A 21,252-nucleotide genomic window follows, 5' to 3' on the forward strand; every position below is an offset into this window, starting at 1 on the left:
ATTTACTTGACAGAGAGAGACACAGTGAGAGAGGGAACACAAGCAGGGGGAGGGGGAGAGGGAGAAGCAGGCCTCCCACTGAGCAGGGAGCCCAATGCAGGGCTCGATCCCAGGGCCCTGGGATCATGACCTGAGCCGAAGGCAGACGCTTAAGGACTGAGCCACCCAGGTGCCCCTAAATAAATAAAATCTTAAAAAAAAATAAAGTCTATTTGTCTGATATGAGTATAGCTATTCCAGCTTTCTTTTCATTTCCATTTGCATGGGATATTTTTTCTATTCCTGCTCTTTCAGTCTGTGTGAGTCCTTAATTCTGAAGTTGAATCTCTTGTAATCTCTTGTAGGCAGATAGCTGTCTGAAGTGTTTCATCAAAAGAGAAGTATTAGTAATGTCATTATCAAATTAGTTCTATTGTATAAGCAGGATTAACAAAGCCATGGAATCTATTAGAAAGTATTTTATGAACTAGTTAGCCTTAGAGAAGTGGGCTTTGATAATTGTTGAAAACAGCTTTCACATAGAAACAAGTTTTTTCATTCCACATGTTTAAAATCATATAGCTAAAAGTTATGTTGGCTTTGTTTTTTTGGACAATAGATATGTATGTGAGATGTAATAAATATATTTATTATATATCTCTCTCACTATTTTTTGAGACAGAGAGCTATTAAATAATTACACATTATACACTGGATAAAATGTAGATTGAATTAATGAAAATTAAACTGTAGCTTTAATAAAATAATTTTTCTTTAAAGAGAATGCTGTACATAAAATAACTCAAAGGAAGCCAACCAGGTATGACTTAGTAGAGCCCCGCAGTTAGTGCAGGAAGAATTACCCATGATTAACACACCAGTTGATTTCAAATGGTATATAAATTATTACATTTAATCATCCTCCCAGAGACTCTCTGAGGAAACTTTGTTTACGGATGGTTTGGAGGCGAGGTCCAGCTTCCTTCCTTCCTGGATGAGCACAGTAGAATTTAAGTTTATGAGGTTCTCCTCTGTATCCATGTCAGTGAAGATGTTTGCATTTCTCTAGAAAGTATTTGCTTATTGAAGCAGACACAGAATTCAAAGGAACTCTTAAAATTTTCTAGCTAACCATTTCAATTTGCATGAACACAGATAGGTTACATCTACTAATCACAGTGCTGTCAGGTAGGATCACTGCTTATCAGTTTAATAAAAACGTGACCAGTCTTGTGCATAAACAGCCCAAATCTTGAATTATCCGACTTTATGAAGGTGAATGAAGTGAACGAAGAATGAAGGTGATGATTACTGAGATAGTTGAGAGAAAAGTCACATTTCATTATTAGTCTATCCACTCTGAGATAGCCTTTTTTTTCATATCTAGAATAATGGTGGCTTGTCAGAAAAAAAAGAAAGAAAGAAAAAAGTAGGATTGGGCATGACAAAAATCAAAGCAAGTTTTTAACCAGCCGTCTTAACTATTGTATTTGTAAAACATGGGAATGAGCCTGACTTCTGTCTCTAAGAGAGCAGTTGGCAAGGGAGAAAATCATCCAGCTGTTAGGGTACCAGGGAGACCATTGACTGTGCACCTGCATCCAGCAGGTCAGTGCGGGAAGAGCCCAGGCATGTGGTTCTTGGTCCAATCTACATGATATCATCAGATGGCTATTTCTCAATTTCCTTTGGTGTTCTTTCCATCTGTTTACTCTCTCTTGCTCTCCAGCAGTTCTTCCATCAGTGCTATAAAACACATTCTATTGGCAAGGTTTATTTATTCAGATTGAGTTAAGAGATGGGATGACTTCCAGATTTTTTAAGCAATGCCCCGATTTTCCTAACACATCAGGTAGACTTATTCTGATGTCCTTTAGCTATGGCCCAAAGATCTCCTATTTTGAAATTCCTTTGGCATTATATCCAAGATCCAGAACAAACCTTTGGGCTCATTTTTTCCTACTCTGTCAATTACGAAAGCTCTTCTGACATACGGGTTTCTAGAGCAGACCAATGAAGGCTGAAGTTCAAACGAAGGCTAGTGTTTTCTAAAACAGAAAAGTGACTGATTTCTATCTTATTCAAACAAAATCACACACACCCATACACACCCCATTAGTTGCTACAGAGTTTTCAACCTCAGTATTATATGGTTTGACTAGAAAATTCTTTGTTGTGGTTGCATCCTGCACATTGTATGATGTTTGGCAGCATCTCTGATCTCTATCAGCTACAGGCCAGTAGCACTTCTCTCCCAGAGATTATGGCAATCAACAGTGTCTCCAGACATTGCCAAATGTCTCCTGGGGTGATTTACACCCTTCTCCCCAGGACAAATGGTTGAGAACCATTGGTACTCCTAACAGAGGTAACAGCATGGGTGAATGCAGAAATAAACACCTGTGGTGCTAGTAGCAGTAACTTACTCTCAACACACAGTGAGTAGATGAAATAGGAGCCTAGAGCTGGGGTAAAAAATGGCAGACCAGAAGTCTTTGGATGTAATTGAGTGTGTTCAGATTTTCATTGCTTAGCCCTACAAAAAATGATAAAGGCATAATTAATCTTGATTGATTAAAATTCACCATCTTTGCTTTAGTTGCTAGGAAGCTAGAAATAAATTTGTAGCCCACCTCTAATGGCAGGTAGTTTTTGGGTAATAAGCTTATTCCCGACTTCACCTTATATGTCTACCTTTATGTGTTTTGAATCATTTAGTATGTATGCCTGTAAGCTACTCCCAATCCTTTTTGGAAGGAGGCAAGAATAAATACTTAGATACATATATAGTTTCATACACTGATGAAAAGGATTGATTATACAGCTTCAGATACTCTAAAACTTACTTTTATTACCTGTTGTTGTTAAATGAATGTCACATTATTTCCAGCAGAGGTGACACTGGATTGTCTGTTTCTGAAATCCCACAGAATTTCTGCCTTGTCAACTGGGTTAGTCCATCTTGGTAGTGTTTGGGGCTCTTGCGGACCTCTGAAAAGAACAGCAAAGAGGAAGCTTGAAATAAATGTGTAGAACATTTCTATAGGCCTCCCTTTGTAATAGTCAGTGATAGTGGTAATTTACAATTCAGTAGGTAAAAAGCAACAGTTGAGGCTCAAACTTGTACTCCCCATAGTAGCGCCATCTTCCTGGGGTTGATCTGAAAGGGCAATTATGATTCCATCAAAATCGACAAAAATAAAAAGTCATGTTAAAATCAGACCTGAAGGAAGAATGAAAAGCATTGTTGTCTTTTAATAACATGGACGTTCTCTCTTTCTCCTTGTCCAAATGAAAAGAATTAAATTTGGTTTGGGTGATTTATTTAAAATAAAATATTTGAAGTAAGCTAAACAAACTTTATAAAGCTTTCATGCAAATGCTGTTTCTTGCCAAAGTAAGAGCTGTAGCCTAGAGCGGCTCCCACTCTGCCTGGGCTGGGCGTCACAGGACTATGCGTTGGGTGCCAAGAAGGCCACTGTCTGTTGTGCATATAGCACTTGGTTTAAGTAAAATGTTTTCTTACTGTGAGTTGACAAGCAGTAGGTGAAATCTCGACCGAGCCTCCCAGCAAAGAGACCTGAATCAGATAAATTCTTTGCTGGCAGAATGTCTGTTTTCAGCCATGGAAATAATACTTAGTGGCAAAGTTTTCACTGATAAGAGAGGTGTGTGAGTGTGTGTGTGTGTGTGTGTGTGTGTGTGTGTAGAGGGAGAGAGGGAAGGAGGGAGGGAGGGAGACACAGAGACAGAGAGACGTTGACCATGAGAGAGAATTTGATCTCTTCACCATGTACAGGACCAGAGGCAGCGAAAGGCAGCCCAGATATGGATGCCCAAACCCAGACCCCATAAATTCATTAAGCTGTGCCTGTAGCTACATTAGCCCCAGTCATCAGAGTCCCAACTCAAAACAAAAGGTCACAGTTACATAACACAGAAGCGGGTAGGGTATACTGAGCACAGATGTGCATTTAATTGAAATAACCTCAGCTACACATCCCACAAGTAATAGGAAATATCAGATTTCAGCAACTCAGGGTGCAAGGAGGCTCACAGTTGCCAGTTGACTTTTTAAACTGCCCCTCCCCCCCCCAGGTTAGTTTCCAACTGTGCACCACGTTGGTGCCCGAGAGGACCCCTTCCTGCTGCATGCACCCATCAAGGGTGCTGTGGAATTGCCCTGGCTGGTCTGGGCACATCTTACTTAGCTCCCCAGGCATGCCTACCAGTATCTCCAATTAAAGAGTTGTGGTAGGAGGGGGAATGCAACAACAATTTAACTAAACTCTCACCTCGGGGCCCATTTTATGAGAAATCTCCACTGACAAGAGGTTCTGCAAATTAGTAATTCTGTGTTTAAGCAAGGTTTCTGGCCCTGAGACTGTAAGCAACTCCAGGTCCCTTAACACCACGGGTCTGTCCTTAACTCAGGAAAGCAAGGAAATTTGAAACCACAGCTCAAGATGCTTGTAGAATAAGAATTTGTGGTGTTGACATTAGCCCTGCCAAGGAGGTCTTAAGCTAAGTGGCCACTGAAATTTCTGCTTGAGCATCTGTAGGTGGGTTTGTCACTGCTCTGAGGCCCAACCAGCAGACAGAGGTGGCAAATAAAACCCAACGGTGTCATACATGGTGGCTAGGAAATTCCACCCCAGCAGGAGCAGCATTGGAAGGGGCGTGAGGACACCAGTTTGTTTTCTGTTTCATATGCTGTTCTATTCTAAGGGGTACTGTTACTTTAAATTTTCTGTCCGTGGGTTGATGCAAAGCTGAAAGAGGAGACTGAGGTTATTAGGGGTCATCTTTTATCCACCACCTATTGTGGTTCCTACAGGGTGTTAGTACTCCTTAAGTTCTGACTCTTTAGTTAACAATCCTCCTTCTCCTCCTCCTCCTCCTCATCATCCTCACCATCAAATAATAATGGCAAGAAATGCAACAGCAGTCGTAGCAGCAGCAGCTAATTATTTATTTAGCTTCTGCTGTGTCTAAGCGTTGTCGTGGGCTATCTCTTTTGATCCTATTTATTTGATCCTCACGGCCATCTTAGAGTCAAATAATGTTATGAGTTCCATTTTACAGCTGAGGAACTGAGGCTTAGTGGTTAAGAAGAACGCCCAAGGTAAGTGTGGAGCCTGAGTTCCTGCAATGAAATCAGGCCCCAGGGCCTGGCCAGAAGATCTACCATTGACTTCTTTGTCATTTGGTACAGTTTAACAACCAGTTGCAGTTAGGAAGGGAAAAGAAGGTCCGGAGGGCTTTATGATGGTAGGGATTAGAGATTGGAGAAGGATGTTAGGAGGAGTTTCCAATTTCAGAGCTTTTCCCTCCACCCCACCCTGGAAGAAATGCCTGCTCAAGTGCCCAGGCTTTCTTCTACCGGTGACACCTCCACCTCTGCTCAGGTGCAGAGCAGTGGTACTTGGTATGCTCTGTGCTCACTGACAAATCAAACGGCTTGGTTTTCCATGTCCACTCATTTTTCTAGGTCTTTTTCCCCCCTTCTTGCACCTTAGGTATTTTCAGTGCTAAGGCGAAGACCTTTCCAAATTTTCTTACTCACAATATTAAAATACATATAGTTTTAAACTTGAAATAACTGTAGAATTTCCACCAGGAGTAAGGAAGAAGGGCAGAGTTGCTCTGTCACTCAAACTTATCACCATTTCAGCATCATGGGATTGTATAAATGAATGAACCTTAATTTTGAGGTCAGCCCTTTCACTTCTCAGGTAAGGAAACTGAGGCTCCTGGTAGTATTAACTGGAAGAGCTGGTTGAGAACCTGCTTTCTCTCTCTCCCTCTTTTAACCTTCTAGTCCAATATTTGTTCTCACACATCATATGGCCTCCCTGGATGGCCTTTATGCTTGGGAAAGTATTCTTAATATAAATGCACCATTATTAAATCATTCAATTAAAAGTTTCTTTCTTGCCTAATTTTGAAAGACTGTGTTTTGAACAGAAAAAGATATATAAATTGATTACTAGCCATCTCGTACTTTTAGTCAAGGCTGCCATCTTGAATTTCAAGAAAGAGGTATATACCTAGTTGTTACTGAAAAAACTGGTGACCAAAGCCCCTTAGCAATGGTACATCTAAAATATAGTAAAGTGACCAGACAATGCAGACTCTGAAACAAATATTACACTTTATAGATAATACTGTATAATAAATTACATATCATTGTATGCAAAACTGAGGCAGATTTATTCCTCTCTGGAGGTCATGTCTACTATGAGCAAAATAAGAACAACAAAAATTTTTACTTCTGTTGCCACTAAAATTGCTCCTATTGCCAGCAAACATTTATTGAATGTAAGTGCGTGTCAGTCCGTGTTGTGATAAACATTCTCCATGTATCCTAACATTTAATTCTCACAATGATCCATGAAGTAGAATCTCCATTTTACAAATGAGCGATCTGAGGGTCTGAGAAATTAAATAGGGTGTGGGCAGCTGATACCCGGCTTCATGAGACTCCTAAGCCAACACTTTTAAGAACTATTATTCTCCATTGACTACATTTTTATTTGTTTCAGAGGCTTGCCTCCAAACATATATGAAGTTTGCCAATTTCTTTTCTCCCTGCATGACTAGAGAGCCATTATATTTGCTCACCTTTTAAAAACTTACCTACATTTATGAGATCACTTAACCTCCCATCCCTTGGGTTACAATACTTGAAGGTTTAGCCTTCCCTGGGAGTTTGGAGAAGTGACTCATTAGCTGCGCTATGTAGTTCCCTTTGATGTGAAGTTTTAATTTATGAACACTATCGTTCTTTCTTCTTATCACAGTTCCTTCTTGGTTAGTACTCCGCCTCTGCCCCCAACCACCGTTCCATTCTTCTGCTCTGCCCTTCCACGCCTGTCCTTAGAACACGTATCTCTTCTCCTTTTTTCACCTTTTTATCCTGTGAGCTCATGGCTCTGCCTCCACAGCACCCCTTCCGTAGCTCCTCTCTCTTTCTGGTTTCTGATTTCTGATTTCTGAGGGCCTTAATATGACTTCTTGACAAGATGCTGATATGGCAAATCTCAGCTTCTAATTTTTGGGGACACCACATTCTTTCAAAGTACTGCATTTGAATTTTAGTTAACAGTTGCTACCTTTGATTCTCAGGGTTGGGAGTTGGATGGAGAAATGACTGGCTGTTTCCAGCCTCTATCTGTTGACTGAATTCTGGCACCCCCTTACCCCAGCTGCACAGGTTTGGGGCCTTATGTTATTTCTCATGCTCTTGGCATTTCTCTCCCATGTTGCTGATCAGTCATCAAGTCTGCTTGCTTGATTGTCTCTTTGTATTGTTTTTCTAATAAATAAGTTCCTTCCCATTTCCATGGCAGCCATCCTTCATCCTCTTGCCTGCAACTGACCTCGGTCTTTTCTCCTTCAGCCCTTCCGGCATGCCACTGGCCTTCGCAAGAACTTGCAAGGGCCGCCTTCACTGTCTCTTGCAGTTTCTCAAAGTTTGTTTTATAAAACGCTAGTGCTGAGGAAGAGTAGTGAATAATATTTTCAAAACATGGCTCCGTGATTAAATACATGAGGGAAATGCTGGGTCAAATAAACTCAAATATGTTTCTTTGCTGCAGAATTTGCAGAGCCCTTTATATGCCAATGTGCAGGGTAAACTTTAAGGAGGGTGATGGAGTATGGAGTACCTCCCAAACTAATTTGAGCTGCAGAGATTTTTTTTATTTCTACTTATTTTGGCAGAGCAACAGGCAGGATTGATGTTTCATAGGAAACACATTAAGGAATGCTGGTTCTTTGGAATACATTTAAACTTCTCAGGCTGGCAATAAATCTCAGGCCAATTTACTTAGGCAGTTTGGGTGTCTTACATCTCCCGAAGTAACTCCCCACTCTGGTCCGATCTGTCTCTGCTCTTCTTGTGCAAGCTGCCACATGACTTGATTAACATTCTTCTTTTGGCCTAGAAGGCTTACTCGATGCTAGCCCCAAATCTACATTTTATATATCTTTTATAGATGGACTCAACTCACGTTGTCTTTTCCACAAATCTATTTTAGGGGTATGTTACAGTCTTATTCAGCCCTATTTTAGCCAGCAGTGGATGTCTATTGTATATGTCTGGATTCATATAACAATTATAAAACTAATAATAACTAGCATCTGTTACATTCTCGGTGTCTGTAATAATTTCAGCACTTTTGCAATGCTGTCTTTATCTTTATAACCAACCTGAAATGTAGTTGTTCTTAGACCCATGTTACAGGCGAATAGACGGAGGGGATGTAGGTAGTCTGTGCGTGATTTTGTAGTCATTAAGTGGCAAGACTAGGATTCAAACCCAGAACTGTCTTCAAAGCAACATACTTAATGTTTGCAAAGCTCTAAAGTGGCTTTAAAGCTGGAAGCTAGATTAACTTAAAGATGTGAAGCCCACCTCTTCAGCTCAGGTGCACAGCTCTCTTAAGTGATAAATGAGAATTTCTAGTTTGTAGACAGCAGACATGTTAAGGTCAGAGTTTGGATGGCAAGAGTGGCACAAATGCATCTTCTATAACAAGTTTGGTGAGTCTCCGGTATTCTGGAAGGTACTGTAGAGGAAATGGGTAAAAAGCTGGTATAGACCCTGAATTTAGGAACTTACAATGAAGTTGGGGAGATGAACTATAAACATACCAAATAAGAGAACCATATAATATAGTTTATAATTAACTTCTAGATAGTGTTCTTAAATGGAAGGTGATGGATTCCTTGATCAGTCTTGGGACAGAGTGGTCATGAACCTCTACATCTGAGTGGATGCACTTGTGTGCATTTGGGAGGAAGAGTGTCTTCACATTTCTCCAGATTCCCAAAGAGCTCTGTGATCCCATCTAGTTAACAGCAACTGTGTAGGATGCTGTGGTACAGGGTATCGGTGGAAGCATCGAGTGATGCTGAGGAAGGCACTGGCCTCAGAGCTGCAAAGCCTGGGTTGGACTCTGTCTTTACTGCTTTTGGCTGCGTGACCATGGGCACCATGGCCACCTCTCTGAATTCATTGCTAAGAAATTAGGGTAATGAAATACGGTGTGCAGGGAAGTAGTGAGGATTAAAGGAGATAGTGAAAATATGGAAAGCATCTGGCATGGTGCCTGGCATAAAGTAGTTACTTTAAACGACTCTTCTTGGCTATTGCTAAGTTTATTAGTTTCCTATTGCTGCTGTAGCAAATTACTACAAACTTAGTGGCTTAAAACAACACATGTTGTTCTAAAGGTCAGAAGTCTGAAATGGTTCTGAATGGGCCAAATTCAAGGTATCAGCAGGGCTGCGGTTCTTCTGGAGGCTCTGGGGGAGAATCTGTGTTCGTTTTTTTGTTTTGTTTTGTTTAGTTTTCCACCTTTTTCATCACCTAGGGGCCACCCTCATTTTTTTGGCTTGAGGTCCCGTTCTATCTTCAAAGCCAGCAATGGCAAGTTCAGTCCACCTCGTGCTGTGTCACTGTGACACTCATTTTCCTGCCTTTCTCTTTCACTTACGAGGACCCCTGTGATGACGTTCATCCTGCCTGGATTATCCAGGATAATCTCCCCATCTCCAGGTCAGCTGATTAGCAACCTTAATTCCATCTGCAGCCTTAATTCCTTTTTTCTGAGAGCATTAATTAATTATCCAATTAGTTAACTGATTAAATAAAATCCTGTTGATAACCTGCTGTATGCTAGTCATTAGCTATTTTAGTGAGTTCAGTGTGGGCAGTTTTTTTTCCTACTAAAATGTATTCTTTAATTAATTAACCCATTCATTCAAGAAATATTTATGGATACCTCGTATGTATTATAGCAGGCATCTTTGTGAGTAATGCCAAGATGAATCCATGTAATATATAGGTATATACCTGCAATTTACAAGGCAGGGTGCCAGGCTCTGGGAGCAAAGTTTACATATAAGGAGTTTAAAGCCTGGTTTAGGAGTTAAGGATACATTTTAACTGTAAGTTAGGGAAGAAATTGATTTATCATAAGCCTGCGATGGGTTCGGTGATGATATTTTTAACCCTCAAACTGAAAAACATCATGTGTCTATCTATAGGGTAGAGCATTTGAAATAAAGACTGTCCCAGATAATCTGAGCTATGTGGTCAGTTTTGCCTTTGGGATTTTGAGGAAAGAGAAATGTCTATGGCTGAGGTGTTGGGGAAGGTGCTGTGGGGAGTTGGCATTTGAACGAGGTAGTGAAGGTTCCATGCACTGGGAACTGTGAAGTGTGGGACAGGTGCATGCCCCCCTCCCACCCCAGGAACAAAGGTAAGAGGTAGGGTAGCACTGGGCTCAGTTGGGGAGGCCCTAGGAAGTCAGCCATGACTTTGGGGTTAGATTTATTTTAGATTAGATCTTGAAGGTAGGGGCTGCTTTCTTTGCTCTTCCGTTTGGAGTTGGTGAGTATATGGAAAATATGTGAGAAGAAATTTACATTCTTAATGGTATCCCTACTCAACTTTTTAAAAAGATATATGTTAATTTCAGATGCCTACTTAACTTTTTTTAAAAACGAGTTTTTCATATGTAGATTTGTAAGTCTATCTGGTGAATTATAGATTGGTGGGAAGAGACCCACTACCCCCTTCCTGTCCCCCCCCACCCCGCCCATTCACACAGTAAAGTTAGATTAAGTTTTTACTTCAGAAGACAAAGATGCAAGATCTTCTAGGAATCCAGGTGCCACTTTGTGGAGCATCTCTTGGCCCTCAGGTCCTGTGGGGCGATAGCAGTCAGGGACACCTTTGTGTGAGGCCAGAGACTCGTGCGGGGAGCAGTTCAGTCCCTGCTGGGGCACTCACAGCCTTTCTATGTCAGAGGCTTACATCATGTGCTGGAGCAGCATAAGGGCTTGTGTTAAGGGCAGTGTGTCTAATCCCAGCCTTTCCTGGTTCTTGACTCAAACTTGGCACATCATCACACACCTTACCCACCTAGGGTTCCCTGCATGACCCGGTGACTCCAAGTCCCACAGGACCTGTTTTCCTGCAATTTGTGTTGAGAAAAGTTTAAAGCTGTGTTTTTTATCTGAGATTTTCTCGTGGTTACAACATTTCTGGACACATGCTGATCTGTGTGGTGCTGTGGTACCGTGAGTAGGAGAGACCGTCCTCTGCAGAATTAAAAGACTGAGAATGAAAGTCATTTTGTATGTTTTCAAAGTGACTTTAATGACGGGGGATATCTTATGACATGTTAAGTGAAAAGGAAATAAAATTTCATGTATAGGATAATCTTAACTATGTTAAAACACACACAAGCACATACATGCACATGCACACACACGCACATGCACACGCACACACCCAGCTCCCAAACTGTAGACAGTGGTTATTTCTTGGTCACAGAACCATGAATGATACTTGTTTTTTTCTGTTTTTGTTTGGTTGTGTTTTGGGGGTGAGGGTTTGGAGTCTATTCGATTTCTGTTATTTTCTTTATAACATGGAGTTGTATAATTTCCCCTTAATTTTCTTTGACGGATGTTTGGGGAATAGTCACTGCTCTCAGAAGGAAGGCATTTCATTAGAATAAATATACTTGTGGCAGAAATACATGTACCTGATGAGGTTAGGAGAAAAATGTTGGAATTAAGGTTTTAGAAGCATCCTGACTCTCTTAATCCTCATAGCAATCTTATTAAAGTAGGTAACATCAAAGCACCGTGTTTTAATCCAGTCTTTTTCATTTTTAAGACAAATATTCGTATTCTAAAAGTATACCTAGTCACTGTAAATAATGACATGTAATGTAAATAATAACGTAAATACATATAAACAAGAAAGAGGAAAATACATGTCACACATAATTCCATTAGTTAAGAGAAAAAAAGTACTACTCTTAATATTTGGGTTTATATACTTCTAGTGTTTTTTTTATGCTTAGACGTGTCCATATAAGGAAAACAAACCAAAACAAAAATGGCATTTGATGGTTTGATTTAAAGGACTATGAAAAAATGTACCACTACTTGTAAATTGGAATTTTTCTCTCTATCCCCTGACACATACTCAAACAAACTTAGTTATAGAATGGTCTGTTTGTCTAGTTCGGACTATCATTCCAAGCTTTCCAGAAGAGTGTGACCGGACATCTGGACATTTTGGACTGCAGCTCATTTCACTGGGTCTGCTGGAAAAAAAAAATACACACACACACACGCACACACATGCACACACAAATATGTGAGCTTACAACATTCATTTGTGTCCCTTAAGTGTTTCTCTAGCTCTTTTCCTTTCCAGCTAGGCAGATTTTGTGTGACCCTGAGATTCTCACTTCAAGCCATTTCACTTCAAGCCATTCTCCAGTGCATGTGTTCACTGCTCCTGCAGGATCTGGCACAGGGACCTAGAGGTGCCAGGAAAAAGGGCCAAGGTTTCAAAATTATTTTAACTCATGATACAAATGTCCCCAAATGTAACACATAATTCTCAAGCATCTTCCTAGTCATGAAATTTTGTTGGCCTCTTCTATCTTGTTACAGAGAAAAATCATTCTGATCTCCAAACCCCTCTCTTCTACAAGTTAGGGCCTCTTGAAAAATATGTTCCCTGACAGCCCTGTTACACGTGATTTCCCTTGCCTGGTCTCCCTGGGATGTCCTTCATTGCTTTCTGCCCAGTTATGAGTAAGCTCAGGCTTCCCTAGGGCCACTGTAGGCAGTATATTTTCTGTTGCTTCTTTGAGGATTTGCTTGGTCATATAACTGGCCTTATCTATAGGTGCCCACATTTTGACTCTTAAAAACAAAACTGTAGGGCGCCTGCGTGGCTCAGTCATTGGGCGTCTGCCTTCGGCTCGGGTATGGTCCCAGGGTCCTGGGATCGAGTCCCGCATCGGGCTCCCTGCTCGGCGGGAGGCCTGCTTCTTCCTCTCCCACTCCTTCTGCTGGTGTTCCCTCTCTCGCTGTGTCTCTCTCTGTCAAATAAATAAAATCTTTAAAAAAACAAAACAAAACTATAACAACAACATAAACTACAGAAAAGCAAAAGGAAGAAAGGAAGAAACAAAATCACTCGTGGTCCTGCCACCAAGAAATTGACAATTTTGGGGTGTGTATTTGTGTATTTATTTTAACAGTTAGGATTATCCTATAGACAGGAGTGCCTGGGTGGCTCAGTTGGTTGAGTGTCTCACTCCCAGTTTTGGCTCAGGTCGTGATCTCGGAGTCGTGAGATCGAGTCCTGCGTCGGGCTCCGTGCTCATCGGGGAGTCTGCGAGAGATTATCTCTCTCTCCCTCTTCCTCCATGCTCTCGCTCTCTAAAATAAATAAATAAACCTTTTAAAAAAGGTTATCCTGTAGGCAGAATTTTGTTTCCTGTTTTTCACTTAACATGTCATAAGCGTTTCCTCAATCGCAAATGTTATTCTTACAATTTTTCAATGGCGAGGTAATAGTTCACCTTATGGACTTACTACCAAGTGCTTAGCTATTTGTTTAATTTTAGGAGACAATCTAAATATCCATTTTCTTATGGATCGGTAGGCATGGAGAAGAGTACTAGGGGAGGTAGTGAATTCTCGGTAAGTGCTAGCTATTCCTGGTTTTGGTAATGATAATTTGGATGCAGTTGTTGTCAGAAAACCAGGAGAAGCTATGGATTATCCCTGGGGCAAGGAGAAGATTGCCACTTCAGACTCTGGGTAGAAGGTGTTTTCCCTGTGCTGCTCCCAGCTGAGAGAGGATTTCTTCAGGAGTATCTCAGCTCCTTCATTAGGGTTTTGGCCTTTGCAGGCTCAGCTCCATCTGTTTCAAGCTCAAAGCTCAAAAGCCTTGATTTGTTCTGGGTTTTCTTGAGTATGCAGAGTTAAGAACTCTGAAAAAATCCCTTGTCTTGAATTTGGTGCATCTGGTGGTCACGTTAACAGTCTTTTTGTGGCACATGACAGTATTAACTCAGAACTATAATTTTCCTGATGCTACTCGGGGTGTCCCAAAGAACTGCCTTGCCCCTTGTCAACCAAGAAACACCATTTTCATGCCAGGGAAAGATTCCTTTTGTTAGACTGTGAGGGAAATATGTGATAGGACAATTTTGAAAGCAATTGCATGGAGAAAGGACTGGAACATGTTATGGAGTGGTTAGATAGATGGGAATACTAGTTGGAGGTGGATATACGATTGGGAAGGTGGAGGTGGGGTCCAATGTGAAGCAACAAACAGTAAAGTTGGAATCACAAGGAAAAAACATTCAAGAAAAGGACAAGAAGGGAATAGAAATGGAGGGCAAATTAAAATTTTGTTGCTGAGCTCTCAGAGCTTCTCTCCCCCACCCACTTCTTCCACCCTCTTACCTCAAGTAGTGCTTTTTATGTATTCCTTAAAGCATTTGTTCATTGAAACTGTCCTACACACCAAAAACTGTATCTTTTTGGATGTCTATCAGATATTGACAAGGAAAGCTTAGAACAAATAATTTACCAAATTCCAAATACATGTGATTTATATGGAGTCAAATGTAATTGACATATGAAATGACATAATGTATCATAACATAAAACAACATTATTCTCCAAACACTTTAGAAATTAAAAGCACATGTTTGCCTTGGAACCCATTGGTCCTTTCAGATCAGTTGGCACATCCTTCCTCTGTGTTGACTTTTAATTCTTCTCTTACATATTCAGAGCAGTTGCTGATAGGATAGTTTCGTATTCTGAACCTGTGCTGGTGTTGACTGGAAACTGATCTTTGTATTATAGTTCTTTTACCATGTGGGCTCCTTTATCTAAATGAAGTCCTCGTTTCCTGGTTGTCCATGTCTCCCTGAAAACAGATAAAATATCTTTACATGGAGAAAAAGATCAATGCCAAATATCATTTAAAAAAAAGAAACAATATTTAATTTTCTATAACAATCTCTGAGATGCCCCCAGTGTCACACTTTACCTGGGTTTCACAAATACTTGAATGAATGGTATTTTGAAGTGATGAATGCCTTGGAATTTCTTAAATTTATTAAATGATTTATTAAGTGATTATTAAATATCAGCCCCAAAGAATGAATTCAGCTCATTTACACATTCAATTTATTTTTATCCAATTTTAGATTTTGATACACAGATCAAAATACAGGAACCTTGTATTTGTAAAAAACATAGAGACTATTAATTTTATCAGTACTTTGTTTACTAATAGTATTAGACATGTGTCTGTTTAGCAATTCTATTGATTTGTCCTTAGTAAATACATGGTGTTGAATATAATACCTTAAAAAAACATAAGTAACATTTAGAATGGCATATTTCCACATTTTTTGAATCAGTTAAATGGTAATGATACTATTGCCTTGCTGTATTGTCATTTATTTTGCTGCCTTTTATTCATTTCTGGTTTTTGTTTATATGGGTTCTGAAGTAAGGGCAGTTCTGTTTAAAAATTATCTTAGTTTCATTTCTCTATCCCTTATATTAAGACCATAGAAGCATATCAAGTCTCCAAAATAGAGATGGTTTAAAACTTTGGAAGTGTTATCAATAACTTTTAAGTGCAAGAGCACCCAACGTATTGCACGTCCTAGGACGTTTGGCCCAGACTTGTAAAACAACCAAACTGTTTTGTTTTTTTTTTAAAGTTGATTTCCACTAGTGCGTCTCTGCTAAGGCCCTCCCTTACCTGGCGGGTGCCCCCCTCCAAGTTAATATTGCAGGGACCCCTGATTTCTCTTTGAATCCTTCACTCAGTTTATGACCTGCTTTTGTCTCTCACTCATCCGCAGAGCCCGGCGTTTGCACGGTATTCGGAGATCCCCACTACAACACTTTTGACGGACGGACATTTAACTTTCAGGGGACGTGTCAGTACGTTTTGACAAAAGACTGCTCCTCCCCTGCCTCGCCCTTCCAGGTGCTGGTGAAGAACGACGCACGCAGGACCCGGTCCTTCTCCTGGACCAAGTCGGTGGACCTGGTGCTGGGTGCCAGCACCGTCAGCCTCCAGCAGCACCTGACCGTGCGCTGGAATGGCTCGCGCATTGCGCTGCCCTGCCAGGCACCGCAGTTCCACATCGACCTGGATGGCTACCTCTTGAAAGTGACGACCAAAGCAGGTGGGCTTCTGTGTCCCCCTGGCTCACCCCTCTGCCTCACCAACCCACACAGCACAGCAGCACCGCCTCAGCGCTCTGCCTCTTCCGCTGAAGACAATGTGGAGGCAGACAAGGGTTCCGACTGCAGGCATGGCCTCATCCCCACTCATTGGGGCCCCGAAGGGACACCTCCAAGATGGCACAAAAGAGTGGGAGAAATTTGCACACCGTGAAGCCTTGCAGTCCGGTGTCGGTCACACCAGTCTTGCAATCTGCTGACATCCTCGGTCCAAAAATAACATTTCTGCTCTCCAAATAACCTCTTTCTCATGTTTTCTCGCAATGTTAGGCCCTTGATGTCCGGCTTAGAATTGTCAGTGTTTCTCCCATCTCAGCCAGTAATGTGCAGTTTCACATCTGTGAGAAAGAGTGTTTTCTTGTTAGCATCTGTCCAAGAAGGGGGGAATCCTCCAAAGTAAACCACAAATGTGTGGGTGTGCAGATGGGAGTATGCATGGCTGTGTGACCAGCAGTCCTGTCCATTCTTGACCCTGGGGAAGGTGCTCGCTGAGTTAGTGGTTGTCTAGAACGAATGGCCCCACTGGAGGATGTTTAGAGCACTCTGAGAGTGCTTTCCCCCAGCCTTGGGTACGTGGAGCTGCTTGCTGCTACCCTTGCTCAGCATCCCCTATTGCCTGTGGCCTACTGGACTCTGTATTTCCACTCCATGGACAGACACATCCCCCCGAGACCAAGCTGTTCATAGGGGCTAGCAGGTTACTACTAGCGGCCCAGTGAAAGCTCACATTATTGCCTGTGGGGTACTACCTAAAGAGTCTTCTTAGAAGCGGACGTCTGCCCTTCAGAATCAGCCCCAAAGAATGAATTCAGCCCATTTACACATTCAGTTATATCATGTCTGGTTCCTTCCACGCTGCCTTTGGTTAATCCATATTGTTTGTCAATTCGATATTGAACCGCACATTCTCCTGGTGTATGCTATTTCTGTCGGCATGATACTTGAGGAAATCACCATATTTCTTGCTTTTTATATCGATGAAAATGTAACAGTGTAAAAGCATCAAATACATTCCAGTTCCTTTAGATAATAAGGACCCAAAAGGGAAAGATTTGATAGAGCAGGCACTTCAGAGGAACTGTAGAGAGTGTTCTCTGCTGTACCTTCAGAACGCTGTTAACTGCTTCAGTTCAAGCCAAAATATATTTGACAAATTGATCCGAGTTTATGGGATGCCAGCTTAGCTAAACAAAGGCAGGAAGCCAAGGCGAAGCCCAGGGAGCTTTTATTTAAAGAGCATAACGTGGTTTCAGTGAGAAAAAGTTAAATATTAATGTACTGGAGCATTCTATAAAGGGAGAAGGACTCCCAGCTTCACTTTGAAAGTAGCAGGTGTGAAGAGCTCTATTTATTCAATTTTAGAGGGATTAGTCCTCTTCAGAAAATTCAGACACCTGTTGTTTTAGTCAAATGACTTGTCACTCTGTAGATGTAGGCCTCAGCTTGTTTCTTTAAAGAAAGCAACAGTTTGTGGCTCCTCGTAAATCGTGCACAAGATGACTCATTATTACAGAGCAGTAATTAGAAGCACCTTGCTGATCTGTTTGCATGCCAGCTGAACACAATGGATTCTACTGATATGGAAATTATTGGTCAACCACAGCCCAATTCCCAGAGGGATCCTGGATCCTGGAAGATTGCTAACAGTCTAGGAGCTTTGATACTGTACTGCCCATGGCTGGCAATACCTTATGGAATAAGTGTCCTCTTGTCAGGATTCCACATTGTAAAAATGAGTGAAAGGTTGAGGCTGCTAAGAAAATAATAATAGATCATAAACACCATAATTAAATTAGTGAATTTAACTCTTCTAGGCCTTGAACTTGATTTTACAATTTCCTTTTTTCCAAGATGCAAGTAAGTTATGTGATGCCCGTAATACCCAGTTGAACAATTTCCCATAGCATAAACTTTCTGTTTCCGAGGGAAGAACTGTATTCCTCTGGGCTCTAAACTTGTGTTGAGATTATCCTTGGAATGGAACAATTCTATTTCCAGACACTAGTCTTCTCCCCAAACCAATCTCAGTTTGTACTACCCCTGAGGGCTATTTTCTTTTTATCATTTATTGGTTGTCCATTTAAAATACTACAATATATCCTTGGAATGTTCTTCTCCCATAGATTATCTTTTTAATTTCATAAACTCATATGATCAGAGGGTCCTTTCTTCAAAATAACAGCTTAAATCAAGCCTGCAGCTGGCAGATGGGAAAAGGGGAGGAATGACTCTTTGCCCCTGTGGTTTATGAACTCAGCACTTCATGACGGAATCATTTGGCAGAAGAGTGCAGGTGGCTATGCCACGTGGTGGGATTAGGCTGTAGTTGCTTACCTAATAACAACCGGGGTGGTACAGAGGGCACAGAGCAGGCTTAGTAGCTTGAGAAAGCACTGCTCACCCCCATCACACTCCTACCCCAACTCTTGGCTCTTAGTGATTAATTTAAAAATACTTCCTTTCTGCCATCTGTTCACTTCCTCAACTCTACCTGAGAGAGTTACGTCAGATCCACCCAAAGGCATTAGCACATGGGAGTGTGGTTTTTTATTTTGCTTTTGGTAGAGTTCTATACTTTATGAACCTGGAGACTACACATATTTTTTCTTATTCTTTTTTCCTTTGGTATAAAATCTGAACAGAAAACCATCAATTTTTAAGCATCACTATGGTGTGTATATAGATTTTGTACCTCCTCTGTCCTTTGAGTAAACAACAGCAAAAGCAACAATGACAGCAACAACAAAAAAAAACAAAACAAAGCAAAACAAAAACAACAACAAAAGAGAAACAACTTCCTTCCCCCCCCCAGGACAAAACAAAACAAAAAACCCCTAGTGGTCTGGAGCCTGGCTACACATTTGAAGGGTGAAAACAAGTTGGTAAAACATTCACTGGTGAAAAGGGATAATTGGAAAGTGTTTCAGGCAGAGGAGAGAACATGGCTACTGCTTACACCACCAGATGGGACGTGTGCCTTGGCTTTGGCTTCCTGACTCTGCCAGTTATTTCTACCTAATTTCCCATGCAGAGGAATGGGGAACCTCATCCCAGCTGTAGAAAGGACTAGCCCCAACCCCTGCCACAAGGTTTTCATCTCATAAGATGCCTATTTAAAATATCTTTTGGAAGAGCAATTTTTTCAGTTACAACTTATTCATTATTTTGCCTGTCTCTATTGTAATTTACTTTGCATGGATTTTACTTATGTAGAGGGTAATGACAATCATGCAAACGCAGATGTATATGATATAACGATAGACAAAGGCATCTATAGTTGCGTAAGTCATCCCTATACAATATGAAATTTAGAATTGGTCCATTGAAAATCCTCCTAATAACAAAGAAAAGAGGAGGAAAAGAGAGTGAATTACAAATTATTCCCTTACTGTGGGGACCATGCTTTGTTTTGTTTTGTTTTATGACTGAGAGGTCAAGAGTTTTGAGAAGAGTTTACTAGAAACAGTGGGTCTGCATCTTCCCAAACCTGCACGGACCACCAATCCATTGCATGAAAAGAACATAATGATTGGCTTGTTCACTGTGAGTTGATTTCCGATGAATTCAGTTGCCCAAAGTCTCAAATTTGTTATATCATTGTCAGTAATGATGTTGGAACTCCTTTGGATATAAATTCTCAACCATTGTGGCATTTGGAAGAATAGTATTTGCCTACTGTCTAGGAAAGAGATTTGCAGTTTGGAAAATTTTGCAACATGGAAAGTCTTTGGAAGTATGTTCTAAAAGTTAGAATGTTATATGGAATTGATTTTATTCCCTCATTTCTCTTGCTGGGCAGCTGCCTGGCTACAGGCTTCTGAGGTCATGTTTCTTCTATACCTTAGAGAGTGTATTACAAATCATATTATAGTTTGCTTGTCTTTTTTCAAAATTGTTATTTCAGTGTCTTAACTAGCATGAAATTCACAATTTCTTTGGCTTTCCAGATTCAGTGTGTCAATTTACAGGGTAATTCATTCATTTAGTGAGTATATACTATGTGCCAGATAACGTGTTAGATGGTGGGGTATGAAGAAATACAAATCTCTTTATAGGAGAGTTGTGGTTGTTGGAGGTGACACCATTGTCTCACAGAGATCCATCGAGGAGGTCAGTCCAGTGTGTGGATATTCTCAGTGTGTCCTTTCTCTGATCGCCTTGCCCCATTGCTCTACTCTCTTCACCAAAATACTCCTAAGAGAGACTTTTTTTTCCTTTACAAATTTTTATTTAAATTCCAGTTGTTGACATACAGTTAGTTTCTGTTGTAGTATTTAGTGATTCATTACTTACATACAACACTCAGTGCTCATCACAGGTGCCCTCCTTAATCCCCACCCCCCATTTAAACTCCCTCCCCGCTGCCTGCTACCCTCTGGTAACCATCAGTTTGTTCTCTACAGTTCAGAATCTATTTCTTGGTTTACCTCTCTCTAAGAGAGACTTTCTTATGACCTTCTTCCTTGCTTCTTTACCCAACTCTAGTTAATTGCTTTTCTGAATCCAGCTCTTCTCCAAACCAAGAAATCTTCTCTACCATTTGCCTTGGACTAAGAATGCTTCCATTCCTTTCATTTGCCATACAGTGATTTCCTTATGGGCCTTTCTGTTTATTTCTTGAGAAACCCAGTTTCAGACCACTGTTTTATTCTATCAGTAACTCCCTAAAGTGGATTTGTAACTCTTTCTTGTGGCAGTTGTGTGGCCTACTCACAGGAATGCTATTTGGCTAGCCTTCTCTCCTCTTGGAGCATGTTCAGACTTAAGGAATATTGGCTTTAGAATCCTACTTCTGGGCATTTCTTACTAATCTTACATCACTCTGATTTCGTCTTATGCCAATTTTATATCCAGACGAGATCCATTCCCTCCTTTGCCGCCCCTTTCTTCTTTCCTATCACTGCCTCATCCCCCAACTTCTGAGCATCTTCTGAACATTTTCTCACCAGCCTAATCTTGCAAGGTCTTCTGGGAGGAAAGTCATGTTGCTTTTTTCAGAGGCTCAGAACAGGCTAAATGAAAGACTAGATTTTGTTAGAAACCCAAGAGGGTAAGATTTAAAAAACACACATGGAAAACTTTCTCTTTTTTTGTTAAAAAAAGGGACTTTTTCTTGGGGTTGTCACTCTTAGGAAACAGTGACAGTGAATAAGGAGAAGT

The 21,252-nt window shown here is 40.9% G+C and overlaps 1 protein-coding gene across 5 annotated transcripts in view; it reads left to right on the forward strand.

The window, feature by feature from the left end:
- The window catches only part of BMPER (BMP binding endothelial regulator), a 238,997-nt gene that overhangs the window by 146,063 nt on the left and 71,682 nt on the right, over nt 1-21,252 (forward strand). For 4 of the 5 annotated variants that reach the window (XM_073899048.1, XM_025873316.2, XM_073899051.1 and 1 more), the window contains one exon: nt 15,705-16,034. In XM_073899048.1, the coding sequence (XP_073755149.1) occupies nt 15,705-16,034 (330 nt within the window). The remainder of the gene's footprint in view (nt 1-15,704; nt 16,035-21,252) is intronic. The other variant, XM_073899049.1, reaches the window with a different exon arrangement.

The sequence above is a fragment of the Callorhinus ursinus genome, unplaced genomic scaffold (assembly GCF_003265705.2).
Source record: "Callorhinus ursinus isolate GAN/ISIS: 27379988/994484 unplaced genomic scaffold, GSC_fseal_2.0 scaffold12, whole genome shotgun sequence".
Taxonomy (NCBI): Eukaryota; Metazoa; Chordata; class Mammalia; order Carnivora; family Otariidae; genus Callorhinus; species Callorhinus ursinus.